Below are 21,782 nucleotides of genomic sequence, written 5' to 3' on the forward strand. Positions count from 1 at the left end.
AAAAAGGGTCAGATAGACTTTTCACAATATGGAAGAGTCAGCCTCTTTGAATAAATGTTACCTTGGTATAGGGAACTAAGGTCAGTGGAGGCCCTGTTGCTCAGGAAGTCCATTACATTTACTTAAAAGAATGCAGATTATCTTTGTTGAAAGAGATCTTGTGCTTGTTTTAGTCCTTTGGCCTTTAGAAGAAGCAGTTGTTGCTCCCCATCTTATGACCTAGCGTAATGTGTTTGGGTGGAAGGAGGGGTCTCATTCAAGTGTAGTTTATCAATGAATATGTTCTCCCTATCTGAGAATCTTTTAGCCTTTCATGTGGTGTCTCAACCTCCTCTCTCCTTGTTTCTTTAGGTTCCTTAACACAGGATATGTATTGCTGGTTCACCTCATTTACTTCAGAATTATAGCCATGGAAATTCTCCGTACATGTTATTAATTTTGGCTTTTTTCCCTACTGATCTGTTTGATGTTAATTTGCTTGCCCAGCTTTAGAAGAACCCAGATAAGATGGGGAGTTTTCCCCTGGGTGTTGACAGTGTATTGTGTGGTACTAATACCCTGGCAATCCTCAGGCAGTTTGTTCCTTTTATTGAAAGCTATTTGAGTATTTATCTTTATGAAACCTAACATCCTGAATGAACAGTGGAAAACCAATAAAATGTATTATTTTTCTCTGCAGTTAAGCACTTTACTGGTTATTTCATATACCTATTTATATTTGGTTACAAACCACCATTAGTACATTCTTTCATTAAGACTGCCTTGCCACAGGAGTTCTAGTAGGGTAATTCTATTTCTCTTCCCTGCAAGTAAAATTTAAGAAGGAAAAACAAGAATTTTTTGTGTCCATGCGTACTCTTTGGTTAGGCCTATAACTTTTCCTTTGGCATATCTAATAGATTTTAAAAGTATTTTAAACAGAAAATAGGATTTTAAACAAAATAGGATTTCAGAAATATAAAGACTATGGGGATTGTAATCAAACTGCCTTTTTACAGATGAGATGTAGAAGACAGGGAGGGACAGGTCTTAGCTTAGGTTACATTGTATTACCTGTTTAATACTGCATGGGCAGGGTGATGTTTCAGTTGAATTGAATTTGGGAAATTAAATTTAATGAGTTTGTTCTTGAACCTTCTGTTTCATGCAGATGAGATTAGCTGTCAAGGACAGAAAAATAACAGCTGCTCATAGAGCACCCATCATGGGTGACTGCAATTTCATGAGATTAGAGGTAGAACAGACACCCCCTACCATGTCTGTAAATGTGTCATGTTTAAAATCACCAGCTTATTACAGAAATGTATTTAGTTTTCTGTATTTTAGTTAGCATTAATATCATAATTTTATAATTGAAAAATTAGTTTGTTGTGCATTTTATTATATTGACTTTATTTCAACCTCAAAGGCATGGTTAGTTCTATTTTTTCCCCCATTGTTTCACTTCTGCTTATAATTGTGATAAGCACTTACACCTATATTTTAACTTTATTAACATCTCTAGAAAGAATAAAATATTCAGAAAACTTAGGGTTCAGAGAGGTTCAGTAACTTTACCAAGGTAATATAGATAATGCATGGTAGAAGAACAAAAGCTGATTGCTATCCCCGTTTTATTAATATTGATCTTAAATAATTTCTACTGTTTTCCACTTCACAATCTACTTTTCTATTATAATTTTTTTCTAATCATTTAATTCTTTTTTAAATGTGTTTAAGATAAGTTTACTAATTAAAAGTTTTTTTTTCCCCCTGCAGTATGGATTAATGTCCCTTTTATGTTGCATGCAATACAATCTTTATTTTAAAGTAGAAACTCACCCTTAAAGACAAGCCGAAAATTTTGGAGACCTTGTGATCAAACTTTATGTCTTTTATTGGAAGACTTAAGAGTGCTTGTAAATGTTGCCCATTTACAACATACATTCTGAAGTTTGTTGCAGTGAACCATTATACAAACCTTGACATGAGCTGCTGCAGTGCTGTTAATAATTCTTTAAGATGCATACCTGTTTGTAAACCCTCTAGCCACAGCCTCAAGTGCTTCTCTGTTGTAAAGTTTTAACTTTTCAGGTAATTAAAGTCTTAACACTTCATAGCATCTGTGTTAAAGGAAGAAGATATTTTGGGAGTGCTCACTTGAGACCCAGGGCTTTTTGATGTCTTCCATTCTCTGAGAAGTGGCATGTATTTGAGATGTATTTCCAATGGTATCAAATCTTCAAGGTCTTAGTAATGTGTAATGATCAAAAGATTGCTTTGGTTGCTCTTAATTTTATTATTGTTGAATTTACTGAATACATCCTCAGTGATATACAGTATTCCAGATAACAAACCAGAACTCATTTCTGAGTTAAATGCTGTAACATTATTAATATTCTACATGAATTGTCATTTGAAGAAATACTAACAAGAAACAAACATAAAAGCAATCTTGAGGTGCCACAATTAATTGACAGTGATCTTTATTTTAAATAAACTTTAATTGTTGGTCTGGTAAATTGGTACAGTAGTTACAGAAAACCACAGAAATTCTTATCAAGAATTATAAAATTCTTACTCCCTTATACTAACAATTTTGGGACAATTGTGTTAAACTGGCAAGCCTGCACTAGAAAGATGCAGAAAATTTTCAGAGATCATCTTCCAATTTTGTATTGCTTTTTAAAAATTTTCTCTGGGGTCTCCCCAGTGGCACAGTGATTGAACTCTGGGCTGCGAAGCTGCCTGCAGCTTCTGCAGCGCCGGTTCGATCCCCGGCCATCGGCGAGGGTCCCACATGTCGCGACAGACCTCTCCTGCCGCGCCCGATGTTTCCCCTCAGCAGTGTACTTCGGTCCTTCTGCCTGTTCTGCTCCCTGCTCTGTCTCTGGTGAATTCTCTCACCCTCCCGCGCTTCTGACTGTACCCAGTGCTTGTATAAATAAATAAATAAATCTAAACAAACAAACAAATAAATAAATAAATAAAAAATAAAAATTTTCTCTGTATTCATTGACTTTTATGGATTTATTTATAAAAATGTTATCCAAAACAGTGTGTAATTTCCAAAATGCTTAAGACTAAATTTCTTTATTATAACTTACTATAATATTCTAACTTTGAATTAGAATTTAAATATGGAAGGTCATAGCATTTATGTATATATAGTACTAATTAAATGTAAGACAGTGTTTTTGTATGTGCTTAGTAAATGTGAAATCAACTAATACTAAGATAATGCAAGATAGAAATTATGGTCCCCATTTACAAAAGAACTGAAGCCTAGAGAATTTAAATTACTTGTTCTAGATGAAAAATTAGTTAAGACATTTGAAATATTTTTAAGATTTACTCATTTACTTTTTAATTTATTGCCATAGCCAATGATGACCAAGGACATAAGAGGATTTTGAGGAACAAGTTAAAAATACTGCCTCCAGTAAAACCTAACATTTATTAGAAATCCTGTCTATTCATTCTGATAGAAATAAATCTAACTAGAAACTTGAAGTGATGAGATGCTATTTGCTCATTCCATTTTAAAATGCTACATAAAGTGTAATTGCTACTACTGTAACTCTCCCTAGATAAGCATGTTGGGTGATTGCAAGGATCTATAACTAGGGAAGCTGTAAAATAATGAAGTTGTTTGCGGTAATTATCTTAAGCTAAAATCATAATGATTTTTTAGCAAATTGGAGTTGGAAATATTTTAAAGATACCCGTATTCCCTGATAGTGTGAAATTTCAAACAGTGTTAGAGACACTGTAGACAGAGATACTTGTTATGATCCTCAGTTGACTTCTCAGGTTATTTGTATTTTTGTTATTGCCACTATACCCTTTTTTTAAAATAGAAATGTTAGTAATAAATGTTTCTTTTTGTGACATTGACTTTTACTACCTTCAGACTGCTGAGCTTTCTTTTAAGTGGCATAGGGATATTTTAGTCTTGTTCTGATGTGAGGAAAAATAGGCAATCCTTGGGGAGGCACACTCATTATTAATCAGTAAATTATTTTGCTGAATATTGATTTATAAAATGAGTATAAATACATCATTTATGTGTTTAAAAGTAAAGTTTCAGCATTTCAAATTCCAAATGATCACAGAAATGTAAAATTTGAGCTATTTTCGTTGAAGAGATATTTCATTTTGTACAGATTGTTCTTTGGCGAAAAGGGGCAAGTGATGAAAAATCTTAAAATGATATGTCATTTTCCCCTTATGACCAGATTTTTTAGCTTTACTTTCCCCCTCCCCCCCCCAGACCCAGGCTTACTCACTCACAGTATCCATGTAAATATTTATTTGTAAACTTCTAAAAAGCAGGGATCTTTTCTTCTTCTTTTTTTTAATAGAGGCATGTTTTTTTATTTGTTTGTTTGTTTTGTTTATACATGCACTTTGTACAGTCAGAAGCACGGGAGAGTGAGAGAATTCACCAGAGCCAGAGCAGGGAGCAGAGCAGGCAGAAGGACCGAAGTACACTGCAGAGGGGAGCAGCCGGTGGCAGGAGAGGTCTGTGCGCCATGTGGGACCCTCCTCTGGTGGCCGGGGAGCAGCCGGGGATCGAACCGGCACCGCAGAGGCCGCAGGCAGCTTTGCAACCCAGCGCTCTACCGCTGCGCCACCAGGGAGGCCCGGGATCTTTTCTTTACTACTAGCTTTATTCTGGTTTTTGTTGCTTACCCCTTTTCTTGATATCATTATCTCTGTTTATAGTCATGACTGTGATTATTTGAGTATATCTTGCCCTGTGCCACTAGACTGTAAGTAAACTCTGTGAAAACAAAGATTACACATATTTTTGCTTATTTAATATATCTGTGTTATCTTAATCCCTGGAACAAAGTAGGTGCTTAGCAAATATTTATTGAGTGACTAAGGATTTTACTTATCTTTGTCTTCACATATATTTAGTATAGCATTGATGTAGTATATGTCTTCACATATACTTAATATAGCATTAGTGTGTAGTTAAGATTCTGTAAAGGTTTTCTAGGACTAATTGAAAAACTGTTTTCATACAATTCCAAGTGATACATAGGTAATGCATTGAAGTTGAGCAAATTCTGTATTAGTGACTAGAAAATGTTAGGTAAATAATAATGGTTAAAAAGGAAATTTAAGTAAGTAGTAAATATGATTCAATAATTACAATGATTTTGATAATATGATTATGAAGGCAAGTTCAAAAATGCTTGTTTTAGGATTAAATTAGATACTTGGATTAATCAGAATTTGACTTGTAATCTTTTTATTTATCTTGTAGGTTTGAGTGGCCGCTTCTTTGTCACCACTCTCCCAGCATTTTTTCAGTAAGTTTTAGTAATTTTCTGGTCTTACAATTATTAAAAATCAGTAGATGTGCACCTGTAATTCTAAGTTGGTTTACATAATCGTCACTCATTCAGCTTAACATTTGAAAAGAGAAAGATTGATCTGACCTTAATGATAGTTATTAGAAAAGAAGGATGTCCTGAGCACACTGCAGAGAAACGAACCTAGTTGCAGGTGGTGAATAGGTGAGGAGTAAGTGTCAAAGAAGATTTTTTTGTTGATATAAAAGATAGGATGATTCTTAATAAATAAATAGGAATTGGTTAAGCAGACAAATTGGAGAAATCCTTTCCAGACAGGAGATTTCATGGCAAAGTATAGGAGAAAAGAGATAGCCTGCTAAGAAAGAGCTATAGTTCATTCTCTATAACTGGCCCATAAGGGGTCACTTGGAACATTCTGAGTGATGAGACTAGAGAGAATGAGGTTGCGACAGGGGAAAGAGAAAGGAAAAGATGGATTCTGGAGAGTCGTAGAAAATAGTCATTAGGACTTGGCGACTGATTAACTATAGGGAAGAAAAACTCTATGAGGATCACCAGCAGATAGGCCTAACTAGTAAAAGCTATTGCGAACCATAGAATAAGATGGAGTTTGAAAGATAAAGGCCAGAATGGAGAAGATAGTGTGAAATGCCAATGTTAATTCCAAAAGGAAAAGTTAGTTTGATGTTAGGATCCATGTAACTCAGAAGAAGGACTAACCTCTTGATACATATTGAGAGTTCCTCAGCATTGTGGTAAATAATAACTGAAATATATCTAGAGAGAACATATATAGTGGGAAGAGAAACACTTCAAGTATAGGACCTAGGGTTGACCAACATTAGGACATCTGCAAAGGAACACAGTGAGGAACTGAGAATGGATAGTCAGAGAATAGTAGGAAGAAATCTCAAAAGCTCATGTCATAAAAGCCAAGGGAAAGGAAGAAGGAAGGGGGTGTACAATAGTGGACAGTGCCCATGACATGAAAAAAAAGGGTAGAAAAATGCTACATGGATACGGCATTTAAAAGTAATTGGAAACCCCCCAATATGAGCAATTTGGATGGATTTATGGAAACAGAACCCCTAATTGCATCATGTAGTGAATGAGTAATATAAAAAAAGATCATGCTAAGTGGTAGACTTTTCCCTTAGGAATCTTGACTATGAGGAAAAGGGCAGACAGAGGAAAGACTAAAGGGGAATGTGAGAATAATTTAACAGATTAAACACTGTCAGGAATTGTGCTTATAGTCACAAGTTGTGCAGTAATGAAATAGAATGTTAAATGCTTTCTGTTTTGGAATTTCTTATTTTCAATAAGGTAACATTTTTCTATGTGTTTTAATAATTTATAGTGCAAAAGATGGGATATTCCGCCGTTACCGTGGGCCAGGAATCTATGAAGATCTTCAAAATTATATCTTAGAGAAGAAATGGCAATCAGTTGAGCCTTTGACTGGCTGGAAATCCCCGGCTTCTCTAACGTAACTAATTATTATTATTTTAATGGCAAGGAGTTAGTAATAAAACAGGACTAGCCCATGGACTTCATTGTTACTCCTTATTTCCCAGACTACACATGAATGTACTTCACTTAGGTGGTGTTTCTGATTTAGGACCCATATATGTTTCTTCTAGTTGTCGGTATAGTGGAAATTAAACATCCAGTTTCTGCTGGGTACAGAAAGCCGGTTCTCTAGCCTTTGCAATGAGCCATACCAACTGTTTTCTCCTTACAAAACATGGTGTTGAATACCATTTACTATTCTTTTAAATTATTGATAAGCTAAACATGTCACTCTTTCTTGAATTTTAGTTCATAAAGAAATTGCTGTTTGTGTATGTGTGCGCATGTGTCTATGTGTGTGTAAAATAAAAACTATGGTATCTTTGGTTGCCTAGAAGAATTCTGCTGGGGTAATTTTGGCCACAGTGGCAACTGTAATACTTGGTATAGTAGATAAGGTTAAACCATAATAACATTTTTCAGAGTTGGTTTTAATTCTGCAGTTAACTTTATAAATATAATTTATATTTATTTTAAATTTATTGTAATTAATATATAAAGATAGAGCAATATCCCCAATGAAGTAGGAGCAAATCACAAAATATTTTAGGAATAAATCATCTAATGGCATCTGTTTAATACCCAGGATAAACATAACTAACTCTTAAAATAGCTCACCTCTGTCATCTCATTCTACAAATATTTAAGCACTGATTTTATTTCATGTACTCTCTTAGGTGCTAGATATTTCAACAGTAAATGAGATAGATGTGGATACAAAGAAAGCTTGGATAACGATTGCTTTAAAAAATACTTTTACTTAGAGAATAACTGTGTGATCACAGACTTCTGTTAGATGGAGGGGTTAGGAGAAGTTACTCTGCAGGGAGGACAAAAAATGAGATCCGAGGGATAGAAGAACCTACCCCAAGTGAAAGGCAGGAAACGGCTATTCCTATGAAAGGACACAGAATGTGGCTAGGACCCAAACTGGAAAGAACTTGAAGTGCTGAGCAGCAGAACAGGGACCAGAGTCAAATATAGTGTAGGGAGGAGAGTAATTTAAGGAGGAGGAAAGGCAATCTGGAACCACATCCTATAGGCCTGTAGCCATACTGAGCAATGTGGATGTTGTCAGTACAGACGCTGAGAAATGGCTCCTAGGAGAAGAGACTGGAGAGGGCAAGGATGGATGCGGTATGGCAATTAGCCTATTGTAAGTCTAGCGTGGGGATGGTGGTAGTGTGTGTCAGCATGGCAGCAGTGGAGATGGAGAAAACGGGTGGATTTACAGTGTGTTTTGAAGGTAGAATAGGTTGAGGTGAGGGAGAGGGAAGATTCACACATAACAATTCCAGGGCTTTTGATTTGTATATTTGGTGGATCCTGGTACCGCTTACAGATATAGGCAAGAGAAAATCAAGGGTTCATATTATTAAATTTGAGATGCAGATTTGATTGTAGAGCTATCAAGTTGAATGGAAGGAGATGGGTCTCCATGATCAAAAACACACAAAGCATATTGATAAGAAGGGGTTACCTAGAGACAGAAAATAGAGAAAAGTGACACCAACACACTCTAAAATTAAGAGGTTTGGTGGAGGAGTCATCAAAAGGAAACTGAAAATGAGTATCAGTACAGGACAAGCAAGGGTGTGTGGTTTTGTGGAAACCAAGAGTGCTCCAAAATGGAAGGAGTAGCCATTTGTGTCCCATATTACCAAGAGATGAAGGAATATCAAGTCTGAGACATGGACTTGAGTGAAGCAGCGTGAGTTCATTGTGGACTCGGTAAGTAGGGACAGTGCTTAGTGAAAACAGACTCCAGATTTAAATAGGTTAAAGATATGGTGAAGAAGTGGGTAAGGGTAGATTACTCTTAGGAGAAGTTTGTCTTTGAAGCTGGAGGGACATTGAGGGCCAATGAGAGCAGGCAGAACAGGTCATGCTGATGAAAATGATCCAGGGGAAAGGAGAAATTGCTAATAAAGCAACAGGGAATGACAAAAGAACCAAGACATTAACAAACCAAAGGAATGGAATCCAAGACTCAAATGGAGGAGTTTGAACTGTGATGTGGGAGATGTTTTCTGATGTAATAGGAGAAGGTGGATGCAGGTGTGCACCAGGCTCAGATCTGGTGGTGGGAAGATAGGAGAGATCACATAATAGCTTCTGATTTCACAGTGACAGGTAAGGAGTGTTTGTTGGCTGAGAGCACATGGATAGGGTAGGGCGTATCAAGTTTGAAGAGAAGGGAAAAAGCATCTGAGCTAGCCTCTCAAACTCTAAAAAGTTGCAGTGGGACAGGAGACTGTGAGTACTCACTGAGATTTATATTTGAAGGAAGAACTGTTAGCTCATCATGTAATTTGCCGCCCCCTCCTCCCCCCCCCCCCCCGAATTGCAAGATGCTCAGGTTTTGGGTTTTTGCCAAGTATATACAGTGGAGGGAAAATGGATCAAGTGATTTGAATGTATTTCGGCAGCATAATTGAAATGGTGGCTATAGGAATTAAGCTTGCTAAGAACAGAAATGAATCCAGGAAAAAGGACAATGTTTTGCAGAAATGGAGGAGCAGTTTTGGTGACTTGGGATTTGTTTGTTTTCCCTAGTATATGTCATTAATGGTTCTCCTTCTCTTCATTTTTTTTTAGGATGTCTGGTATGGCTGGTCTTTTTAGCATCTCTGGCAAAATATGGGTGAGTAATCTTAAATATATCCTTTGTGATTATCTTTGCAGAGGATTTTTTATGAAATAAAAAATATAAATTCTAAATGATAGGAAAGTAAACACTTACACATCCCTTTTTTTCACTTTTTTTTCTTAAGCTATACAACTACTGTCATATGGGGTCCCCAGTGAAAATGTGCCTTTGTGTAGAAGGGCACAAATTGAATAAAGAACATTAACTGCGATGTCAAATCTTATTTGTTAAAATAGTGATAAAACTCTACCACAGCTGAAAAGCTTTATATAGCTTTACTTTATCTTATTTTCACATTGTCATAATCCCTATAGAGTAAAAGCTATTATCTAAGCCTAAAAGTGATTCTGTATGTCAGGAATCAACAACTGCAGTGTGGTCAGGTCTCCCATTTTTGTAAATAAAGTTTTATTTATTAGAACATAGTCATAATTCATTTATTACCCAATACCTTTGACTGTTTTTAGGTTACGGTGGTAGAGCTGAATAATTGTGGTAAAGATCATATGACCAACAGCATGAAATATTTACCGGATAGTTCATTAAGAAAAAGTTTGCACACCTCTGCTATATATAATTGTATAATTTCATCTCAGTGAATTAAAACTGTTTATATTTAGATTAAAATATTTAAGCTATACCTTAAATATGTCACATAACTTTTTCTTCCCCTTTATGTGTAGAGTGGATTAAACTGCCAGATTTAACAAAAGTACTGTGAAATTAAATATATAGCCTTGAGGTATTTCAAAAAATCTTTAGAAGTGAGTCCCTATGTTATCTTTTCTAATCTGATTGCAGATTAGAATATTTGATTGTCACATTTAACTTAATATATTCAACAAACTCATGAAGACTTTTTCATGCATAATGATACATGTTGAGGGATATTTAAAAACAACCTTTCTTGTCCCAGTTTTTCAGTTGTGTTTTATTCTCTGCCTTATGTTATAAAATACCAACTTTAGGGATTTTTGTTGTTTTTTATAACAGATGCTAAATTGGTCATTGGGATTCAGCATTTTTTAATTAAAATTTAATTTTTTGACATCTATATCAATTAGTATCAGATATTAAACAATAACTGTTATTTTCCTTCTCTCCAGATAGTATGGTTTCCTACTAATATTTCCTACTAATATTCCAGATAGTATGTTTCATATGGTTTCCTCCTAGTATTTTCCTAATTGGGGAAACATTAATTTGAGGGCTAAGGACTGCAAACTGGTAATTGAGAATAAAGTGTACTGTCTTTTGCAGTATGTAGACCCTAGAGGTTGTAGGAGCCCATATATCCCAATAGCCATTTGAGGTCTTTGTAGTCTTATGATGTCTTGTTCAACAGGATAATTATAATGGGTGATTATGAGGAATCAACAAAGCAAGGTGTTAGCTTGGAACCTATAATAAATACAGGTCAAGAAAAGAGTATATCCTATTAGTTTAAGAGAGCTTAGATGAAAATTAATCGTAACCTTTAAACATTGTTAAAGAGAAGTTATGCTTTTAAAGATAGTGTCAGGGAAGATAGGTGATTGCTCTGGCCTCATAGAACTTGACATTTATTTACTGTTTAGAAATGCAAGAGTTTAGATAAGGAATTATAGTTTTTCAATATTTCAGTATAAATGATTATAGTATGTGATGATCACGTAAAGGCCAGGATGGGGTATTTTTTTTAATCTTAGTGCATATAGTGCCTGCCTAACTGTGGGGAGTGTGGTGAGATTATATGTGGATTGTGGTGGACTGCAGAGAAAGGGCCATTCGAGGATAGAATATGATCCACCTCTGAATAACCAATTAAGAAGTTCTTCTTAGTATTGTTAGTTCTTACTATGTATGCTAAAGAAGTAGCAGATATGTAATACTTATGTATACACACATTTAGAATGTCTTTCTAGATATTTAAAAAGGAGACCAAATGTAGATATATAAGATAAACTGAAATTTGACATATAAATACATTATGCATTCTGTAAAATCACTTCTCTAATATTAGTACCTTTTTTATTTTGGGGTAAAATATTTTTATTTAACTAAACATTTAAAATTTTTAAATATTTTAAATATTAAATATTTTTTGTTTTAACTTTTTTGTTAAAGTTGTTGTCATTTTACTTTTTACTGATTAAGCAATAGGGAATATTTTCTTATTTTTTTTTATTTTTTTATTAATTTTTTTTTTTTTTAATAGAGGCATGTTTATTTATTTATTTATTTGTTTGTTTGTTCTGTTTACACATGCACTGGGTACAGTCAGAAGCACGGGAGGGTGAGAGAATTCACCAGAGCCAGAGCGGGGAGCAGAGCAGGCAGAAGGACCGAAGTACACTGCTGAGGGGAGCAGCGGGCGGCAGGGGAGGTCTGCGCGCCATGTGGGACCCTCCTCCGGTGGCCGGGGAGCAGCCGGGGATCGAACTGGCGCCGCAGAGGCCGCGGGCAGCTTCGCAACCCAGCGCTCAACCGCTGCGCCACCGGGGAGGCCCTATTTTCTTATTTTTTTAATCAAGCTGAGAACTGAAGTAAAAAAGGGGTTTCTGGCTGTTGTATAATACATACTTTTGCTAACTTGATTTAACAGTTGAATTTAAACATTATTTTGATTAGGTGAATTTGTGCTGCTCACTGAGCCTAAGATAGTATAGAACTTATTGCTTCTCAGTGTTACTTGTGATGAAGGCGAGTTAGTGCTTTGTAAATTTCACAGATGAGAATTAAAGGCTATGAGAATTTAGACTGGAGAGTTTTTTAAAACTCCAAAATACCCCCCCCCCCCCCCCGTATTTTAGATTGGTGTTTCTTCTCGGATTTCTTTTCCCTTGTAAAAACATCTAGAGCATATTATAGTGAAGAGGTGCACATTCATAAGGTACCTCTCAGGACAACTACAAGAAGCTGCCAGGTTGTGTCTTGTTGCAAATTTCGAGAGGAAAAATGGAAGAGGAAGTGAACCGTTGGCCACCACTGGAGAAGTCTTTGAGCTGCCCCCACACAGGGAAGATATTTTGAGATTCTGATCTGTGTTGGAAAGTAATGCTGGGCCAGTTCCAAGCCTTCTCAAAGTATATCCTTGACTTAGGTGGAATCTGAATCCAAAAGGTTTCCTGTCCTTTGGGCCATCCCTGCTCTTGACTAAAATTGTGCAACAGTGTAGGTGATTGAGTGTCTTTGGATAGCATTTAATCTGAACTGCAATAATTCAGATACCAGAGGGAGTGCTGGCCTCTGAGAGGAGGGTATGCCTCTTATCCATGGATATCATGGCCTGGCTCCATTTCTTAATTCCGCTGCTGGGAATGTTTTTCACATTTATTGTACTGTATGGTACTGTATTGTTATCTTCAGTTAGTCCTCGCACTCCAATCTGTATATGGTCAAATTAGCTCTTATCAGTCGTCTCTTACAATAGTATAATAATAGAAGATATCATAAGATATCATGTTTTTGAGTGCTTTAAGGGAACAGTAGGAAGCTTCCTTGTGATGAGCACATATAATCATGAGCAATCATTATTTTCCACAGAAAAAACTGTCACTTTGGTGTCTCCCTGGTGGTACAGGCGATTGAGCGCAGTGCTGTGAAGCTGTCTGCAGCCTCTGCAGCGCGGGTTTTATCCCGGCCGGCTGGCGAGAATCTCACATGGTGCAACAGACCTCTCCTGTCTCGCCTGCTGCTCCCCTCAGCAGTGTATTTCAGTCTGTCTGTCTGTTGTGTTCCCCTCTCTGTCTCTGGTGAATCCTCTCATCCTCCCACGCATCTGGCCTGTACCCCAGTTCTTGTATGCATGAATAAATAAATATCTTTAAAAAATCGTTTTTTTAAAAAAAGCCTGTCACTTTGAGTAATCTGAAATTTAATTATATTGAGTGCAATTAGTTATTACTTGGAAACATATATACAGTGAAACTTCAAGTACCAAGTATCATGGACCCTGCCATTCTTAAGGTGCTCTAAAATCATTGTGGATTCAGACAAATAGGTAAAGATTTATGTCTGCAGTTGTGAAAACACAACTTGATTAAAGAGACTTCAGTAATAATCACCTAAAAGACCACAAGATGGCAGGATTTCTCTAAGAAGTTCAAATCCTTTAAGTCCTTAAAAGAGTAAGGTGATACAGGAAAATTGAAGTGGAACTCAGTAAAATTAGAGGATGTTTTGAATATGAACAAATGTGACTTGGTGATTCAAAGCAAATGATTCACTTAATTTGAGAAATAAGAATGTTTCTTGAATGTACTTTAATCATTTATTTTGCAGTAGGGGGCTTAGACTATTTAGGACTTGTAACTGCACAATATTCATTCCAATTATATAAGTAAAGCAAATGAGCAGATTTATTTATTAAGCATGCTTCAGAATACATACATTCATGCATCGGCACTAAGGCAGACTGACTTTCCACATCTTTGATTCTCTGGCACATTTCAGAGTTTAATCATGAGTCATCAAGAAAATCATAAGCTATGTTCTTTGCACAGCATTTTCTAAAGTAGAGAACTGTACAATACATTTTAGACTTTCCTTTGTGAAGAGGTGAAACAACCTTTTAATATCCCAAATACCTCTTTTGCCTTCGGGACTACAGAAAGCTGAATTATTAATAAAAATTTATCCTGGCTGAAGACAAATGATGACCAATACTGTGAGGACAGATGACAATTTCAGAGTTGTTTGCATTTACCATGAGTAAGGAAATTAGGAATTTGCCTGCTATCTTTTTCTAATAAATATTATTGAATAGTTTGATTGTATGTGTCAGTGTTTAAAATGCTTGTTGAGTCTAGTATATCTTTTGCTGAATAAGAAATTGAAGAGAGATTTTTTTTTTAGGTTATTCTGGATCCGTTAACAGGCTTATTTATTTTATCATTTAGAAATAAGCCAAAATAAAGTATATTATTGTATTAACATTTATAAACTGAGAGAGCAATGGGAGTTGCTTTAGTAATTTATATTTTGAGAAATATTAATTTAATATTAAATGAATTCTACTAATAGTAACATACTGATTTTCATCAAACTCTTAAGTTCTAGGCAAGTTATTCAGTCATTCTTTATGCTGGTTGTGGTATCTAACTTGAATTCATTTCATTGTGTGCCCACTAACTGCTCAGATTAAAGTGAATGACCACTTTTGAAACTATAAGGTCCTAAAAGAGGTGATCACTGAACAATCATGAAGAGTCATGGTTCCTGCAAATTCACATCTAGATGGGACTTGACTCCAAAATAGCCATTTCTTTTCTGTGATTCTTGTGTGAGTTAGCATGAAAAGAATTTCTAACTAAGTTTGTCTTCACTTTTTTTAAATTTTTTTTTATTTTAGTATTAGATATTAAGTAGAGTTCCAGGGAACAGTAGCATGAAGGGATGTGTCCTCTACTCAAAGACTGATAAAATCTCATCTGTATATAATGAATTAACTGGAAAACCTTTCTTCTAATATTGAGTGTAGGTTTTATGGTGATTCAAGAAAGTTGTGAAGAGAATATTTGAAAAGAAAAAGAAAGCATAGCTACATCATAAGAAATTAATTTTCTTTAAGTAGTATTCCACTTCTTAAAAATTGGTGAAGACTGGAGGAGTTTAATTTTTTGTGAATGCCATATTGTGAGTTAAAATTGAAACGTAGCTAATTATTAAGGGAGAGTGACCAAAAAAATTTATGACAGTAGTGGAAGGAACTAGAAAAACAATTCTACCAGAGTTCTACCAGATCATGAACTACAAAGAACTATAACTCTTAATAGCTATGACCTTGAATATTAGTCTCTGATCAATATAAAATTCGACTTCTTTTTTTCTTTTTTTAAAAGATTTTATTTATTTATACAGGCACTGGGTACAGTCAGAAGTGCGGGAGGGTGAGAGAATTCACCAGAGCCAGAGCGGGGAGCAGAGCAGGCAGAAGGACCAAAGTACACTGCTGAGGGGAGCAGCGGGTGGCAGGAGAGGTCTGCGCGCCATGTGGGACCCTCCTCCGGTGGCCGGGGAGCAACCGGGGATCGAACCGGCACTGCAGAGGCTGCGGGCAGCTTCGCAACCCAGCGCTCAACCGCTGCGCCACTGGGGAGGCCCAAAATTTGACTTATTCTTGAAGTATCATATAGATTCATAAACCATGATGTATGACCTTTGTGGGAGCTCTTATATGTAAAAGCAACTTGCAGACTGAGTTGTAGCTGGAGAGAAAGATTCAAACATTTTTCCATCCTCAAAATTAATAAATTATTTTCTTCTGATTACAGCATCTTCACAACTACTTCACTGTGACTCTTGGAATTCCTGCTTGGTGTTCTTATGTCTTTTTCATCATAGCAACATTGATTTTTGGTCTTTTCATGGGTCTGGTAAGAGATACTACTAACCCTTTTTCCTGTCTTTAAAGCCATATGGGTTTCAAGGGAAACTAGAAAGGACAAAAATAAGATAGAAAGTACATCACTATTTTTTTCTTTGGGTTTGAAAATCAGTATTATTAGGTATCTCTGCATTCTAGCTAGGTGTTTTAGGTAAGAGTTGGAATAACAAATTTATTAACTATATAGGCAGCTGTTATTGTTTTAGTCTTTGATATACTTTTTAAAATCTTTACCTACATTTGATCAATTTGATTGAGTTTTAAACTCTAAGACATGGACTGGAATGCACCTGCAAAATAAGGAGTTTATAGTTTATCAGGGGAAGGAGTTAGTAGTTTATATCATAAACTACTAAGAAAGTTTATAGAAACTGCTGTAAACTAGTAAGAAAGTGACTCCTGCTGGAATCAAGGTTGGAGGTAAAATCAATCAATCACTGTTTAAAATAACATTTAATTCTCATCATTAATGAGTTTTCTCATAATTGTGTCTTTAAAAATCTCATATGGTACTCTTAAAAGTTCTAGACCCTAAAGTATTCTTCTGTACACTTGGAGGTTACTCATTGGTGAGAGGAAGCCCTTGTGTAGATTGGTTTTGTTTGTCCAGAAGGGTAGTTTAAAAGACCAATATATTAAGATGGGCTCATTTTCTTATGCCTGCATGATTCATCTATTTTTAATGAATTCTCTGTAGACATTGACTTTGTGATCCATGTTCTAAATTAATAGTATTTTCCTGTATCACATTTGGAAACTAGTAAATTCTTAGTGATGCCTGGGTCATTATTTTAAGGACTTTGACCAACCTGCTAATTAGTTGTATATGAATATATGGTTCTAGAAACAAGTTCTAATATTGAGGTTCTTTGGTAATAACTGTCCTATAAAATCACTTTTTTCCTCCAGGTCTTGGTGATAATATCAGAATGTTTCTATGTGCCACTTCCAAGGCATTTCTCTGAACGTTCCGGTAGGTATGATAAACTAATGTCATAGCGTTATTTTCAGAATTCTGTTTTGTGCTCTTATAGAAAGGATTTTCCCCATTATATTTGCTGGGTGCTGAAATCATCACCACTACCAAATTCCTGAGATGCATACTTTAGATAGATTTTAGCAAAAATTATTTTTTCTTTTAAATTAGGGAACATTTCATTTTCACAATGTTTTTTCCCTGTTAGTGTATGCCCTTCATTAATGAGTTGATACTTTTTCCTTCATTCAAATGGGAATGAGAAGGGCAAGAGAGGAACTTACATTTATTGAGTCACTACTGTACCACTAGCCATCCTAACTCTTTTGAAAGCAGTCTTCTTCAAGACTTGTAGTGCTTCCTGATATTTCCTGGATTTGAATATTTCTAATTCCAATTTTGAGACTTTGCATGATGACTTTTTTTTTAAGATTTATTTATTTTTATATAAGAACTAGGGTACAGGCCAGATGTGCGGGAGGGTGAGAGGATTCACCAGAGACAGAGTAGGGAACAGAAGAGGCAGACTGACTGAAATACACTGCTGAGGGGAGCAGCAGGTGAGACAGGAGAGATCTGCCCTGCCATGTAGGTATCTCCTTGGTTGGCGGGGATCGAACTGGCATTGCAGAGGCTGCAGACAGCTTCACAGTGCTGCACTCAACTGTCTGTGCCACCAGGGTGGCCCTGCATGGTGACTTTTTATGAAATTTTGTAATTGTTGAATTTCATGTGGGGGTTAAATAAGTTTATATTACTTTTTAGTTCTTGAAGTTTTCAAGATTTTAAGGCTTTCACAGATGAGACTATATATTCTGTTCCTTAGATTTCTTAAAAGAAACAGAAACCCAGTTTAAAGCAACTTAGGGGAAAAAAAAGAAATTTATTAGCTCTTACAACTAAAAAGTCCAGGGATGTTTTGACATTAAGCACAGTTTAAGAATGTTAGATTTCTGTTTCCATGAGACTGATTCAGTGGCTGTCAACAGCTTCAACTCACATTTTGTCAGTTCAGCGATCCTTGTAGAAAGAGAGAAAGTTTTCCTCCTGACTCTGGTAAAAACTCCTGGGAAGTATTCTGATTGGCTCATCTTAAGTCACATTTCTGAACCAATCACCTTGACCAGTGGGTGGAACCTCTGCAGGGTACAAAATGCCAAGCATGAAGGCACCTTTGTCCTCCATGCCCACATACTCTGCCAAAGTCAACATGAGTGAAATCTCCAGAGAGGGACTGAGAAGCCCTGGATGGGGCTAGGACTCCAAGGAGACATCGGTCCCATGTGATAACAGAGCCTCAGAGTGGAGAGAACTGTCACTGCAGCATTGTTTCATTTCATAGCTAACCATACTCAGTTGATTTCAGAGTAACCATTGGCTATTCAGAGAAGGTTCTCCTCTCTTCCCTCCACAGAGCCCAGTCGAAGGTCAGAGGAGGCTCATAGGGCTGAACACTTGCAGGATGCAGAGGAGGAAAAAGATGATTCAAATGAAGATGAAAACAAAGACAGCCTTGTAGACGATGAAGAAGAGAAAGAAGACCTTGGCGATGAGGACGAAGCAGAGGAAGAAGAGGAAGAAGATAGCCCTACTCCTGGTGTGGATGAGGAGAGGAGTGATGCCAAGGTCCAGGGGCCCCTGAGAGAGGCCCAGAAGGAGGTAGAACTTGATGAGACTGAAGACGATGTCCCTGAGCAGCCCTCTTCAGCTGACACAAAGATCCCAGGAGACACATTGAGGCAGCGCAAAAGTCAGCATGCTGATAAGGGACCATAGGTTTAATGACAGTATTTCCAAGAATACAGGCCAGAGGAGTAGCTCAGTTTCCCTCTGATTTACAGTTTAAACCAAATCCTTACTTTTTGCTGAATGAGCTAGCTTTTCTTAAAAAACAACAACAACAACAACAACCAACAATCTGTGGTCTCATGCCATTAAGCCTCATGTATATAAATAAATTTCAGGCATGACAATCAGGGTATAGAAAAATAAGCATGGTGTTCGAATCTGTTTGAGGACTTGGATGGGCACTAGTTCATTTACTTGGGGCTAGAGAGTCTCCATCAGATCAAGGAACCCCTGGCCCTCAATCAGTGCCTTTATAGGCAAGGCTGTAGGCCATCAGATGCAACCAAAGCATCCAGAGCATCTCAAGATACAGTTGAAATCTTGCATCTCATGCTAGATATGTAATTTTATCAAACTATAAGAAACATCACATGCCATAGTACAGGGACACTTTTGCAGAGATAGAAATTCAGAAGACTGGACATTATTTTAGAAAAGAGAAAAGAGCTTGAAAGTCATCCCATCCCTCCAAATCATTTATTATGTTTTATTTCTTACCTTGAATTTTTCTAACTTTCCCCCCTTGGGCATACAGTGTCCCCACACTCTTCATCACACTTCCTTAGTGAGAGGACTCAGACAGCAGCCGACTCTTGACATCAGTTGCATTTATTTTAAGGATTTAGAAATCAAGATCCACAACCCATGAAATCTTGACTGCCAGGCATCTTAAATGAAATATTGTAAAATATTGGAGATTAAGAAGGAAGTAGGGATTTTATAGGAGAAACTTTTGTTGGTTTTTGCCAAAACGTAATTTTTTTTTTCAAAAAGTTCCTTCAGCATTATTCTTTTTGAAGCCAGAAGTTTCTAAGTTTTTCCTTCACAAGGTTGTCTTATAAAGAAAACTTGAATACTATGTTATTTTGTTTCCATCTCAAGGGAATCCCTGGCTCTTGAACCACTTTAATAATAACTAAGAAACCATTCCTGTTTTCCTTCAGTAATGTGCTTTTGGTGAAAGAATAATGAAAGTGAATATATCTGGAAATGAAAGATTTTCTTTCGTTTCCTTCTTCCTTAATCTTGTAAAGAATTGTATCCCTGTAAATCTCTCAATACTCAATCTACCGAAAGTACCCTAGAGGCTCAATTTCTTCTTAAAAATCCATCCATCTACTTTGGCCTCATTTGATTTATGTCTTAGAATAAATTCACAAAATTAGATTCCAAACTTATGAAAGATGCCTAAAGTTAATCCTATATCCCTTGAGCCCAGACAGAATAACTAGTATGGGTTTATGAAATTCTAAAAGTTTCTCTCATCTTTAAAAGAAATACACAATATACATCTATCTGGATGTTTAGATAACCCTTTCCTTGTATTAACTTTGAACAGCGGCTCACTGGGGGAGGGGGAGTTTTTTGAAACTCTCTATCCTTGTGTGGTTGAATGGGCCTATTGGAAGCCTTGCACAAAGGGAGTTTTTATTCTGACAGAAACTTAGTTTTAAAGATAGTTTATATTTCATCTTTCCTACCTAGATACCTGATAGTCTCATCCCCCCATATGCTAAGGTTAACTAAAAATTATCAGTAGTTTTTCTCTTTAGACAACGTAACCTCAAATTTTGAGGCCATCACAGTATTGACTAAGAGAACCTTGACAGATGCCAGTTTCCTAGCCTTCCCGCCATGTAGGTCTGTGGCACACCCTCACCCAAGTACCAGGGTTCTGATGGTGGCAGCCCCATTTTCCTGATGCTGGGAAACTTCTGGATCAGAGATGAACCGGACTGACCCTCCTCTCACTGCGTTTTTTTCACAGTCAGTTGAAACAAAGTTTTCAAAAGTCATCAAGTTCAAGTTCAGAGTTATGGGATCAGAAAAGTGTCACTGTTTGGCTTTGCCTTACCCACCCAGCGTACTCTACCCCCCACCCGCCGTATTGAAATATTGTGTGTGTAAGTGGCATATTCGACCAGAGCATAATAAATAAAGAAATAAAAATCTACTTGGCTTTTTATAAATGTAAGGCCAGTTTCCAATTGGGCACCAAATAGTACCTAATTATGTAATAAGAAAAATAAATGTATTTCCTTTCTCATTAATATTTAAAAAAAATTGGAGGGGAGAAACAGTTCTTGGAGAAGTGGATCCTTTAAAAGCTTAAGTGTCTGGCTGTGTGAACCATTTTCCGTGTTTTTAACATCCTGGCAAAAAGGTGGGGTGGGTTTTTACTAAATGGTGCACATCTAATTTAATTTCTTTCCAGTTGAGGCCCTTAGGTTTGTTTTCAATATTTATGAATATAAAACAAAAAAAAAAGGCAGTCTAAAATAATTTTCAATTAGATAAACATTTTAAAAAAAATGTTATGAATTTTCCCAGTAGATGATATATTTAATCCAGAAGTCAAGTGCATGGAAACATGATTTTGATTTAAAAAAATCCACTAAAGCATCCTGATATTGGATTATCAATTACTTTGTTTTAGAATAGTATTTTCTATGAATAAAAATTGTGTGAAATAAAAAATAACCTTGACTTTTGGAATGAGGGCACAGTGCTCTGTGTGTGAGCAGTTGAAACAGCATACCGTTTCATTTATTAGGAGGAAAGTTTAAAACTTCAAGCTTCTTTTTCTTAGTTTCTTTAAAAATTCATCCCTTGCTAGATCTGCTAAAACATACCAACTTATTTAACAATCTCATTGATGCAGCATGCAGGCAGTTTCACTTTCCCTGTGAAATACAAGCATGGGGTTAGGGACAGGATTCATTCAGTTTTTCAGAGCTTTGCACTGCATTGGTGCCTATTACTACATGATATAATGCATGCGGTCCCTGTCAGCAACAGGCCTCTTTATATAAAGAAATTCATAGTAGTATAGTAAAAAACAAACAAGCTCTAGGCAGGTTGGCTTTTCACAGTGGATAAAGCCAAATTTTGAATTTTTATTGCCAAAACCCCTTATTGATAGCTCTGGTGTTGGTGTGCTACATGATTTAGGTTTATATGTGTCTGTAGAACTTGTATCCTGTAATACTTTTGGGGTAAATGATAAAATTGTCTCTAATGGCAAGTACTTAGCATGTGACTTTTTATTATCAAGTCCTT

At 36.3% G+C, this 21,782-nt stretch overlaps 1 protein-coding gene across 1 annotated transcript in view; it reads left to right on the forward strand.

Annotated features, from left to right (window-relative positions):
* TMX4 (thioredoxin related transmembrane protein 4) overlaps nt 1-18,678 on the forward strand; it is a 30,099-nt gene extending 11,421 nt beyond the window's left edge. Inside the window, exons 3-8 of the mRNA XM_037494875.2 lie at nt 5,258-5,303; nt 6,670-6,798; nt 9,480-9,525; nt 15,786-15,887; nt 16,808-16,871; nt 18,289-18,678. Coding sequence (XP_037350772.1) covers nt 5,258-5,303; nt 6,670-6,798; nt 9,480-9,525; nt 15,786-15,887; nt 16,808-16,871; nt 18,289-18,650 — 749 coding nt within the window. The 3' untranslated portion in view covers nt 18,651-18,678. The remainder of the gene's footprint in view (nt 1-5,257; nt 5,304-6,669; nt 6,799-9,479; nt 9,526-15,785; nt 15,888-16,807; nt 16,872-18,288) is intronic.
* Nucleotides 18,679-21,782: the final 3,104 nt, after the last annotated feature.

Source organism: Talpa occidentalis, unplaced genomic scaffold (genome assembly GCF_014898055.3).
Source record: "Talpa occidentalis isolate TD23 unplaced genomic scaffold, MPIMG_talOcc4v2.1 talOcc4.10, whole genome shotgun sequence".
NCBI classification, from domain to species: Eukaryota; Metazoa; Chordata; class Mammalia; order Eulipotyphla; family Talpidae; genus Talpa; species Talpa occidentalis.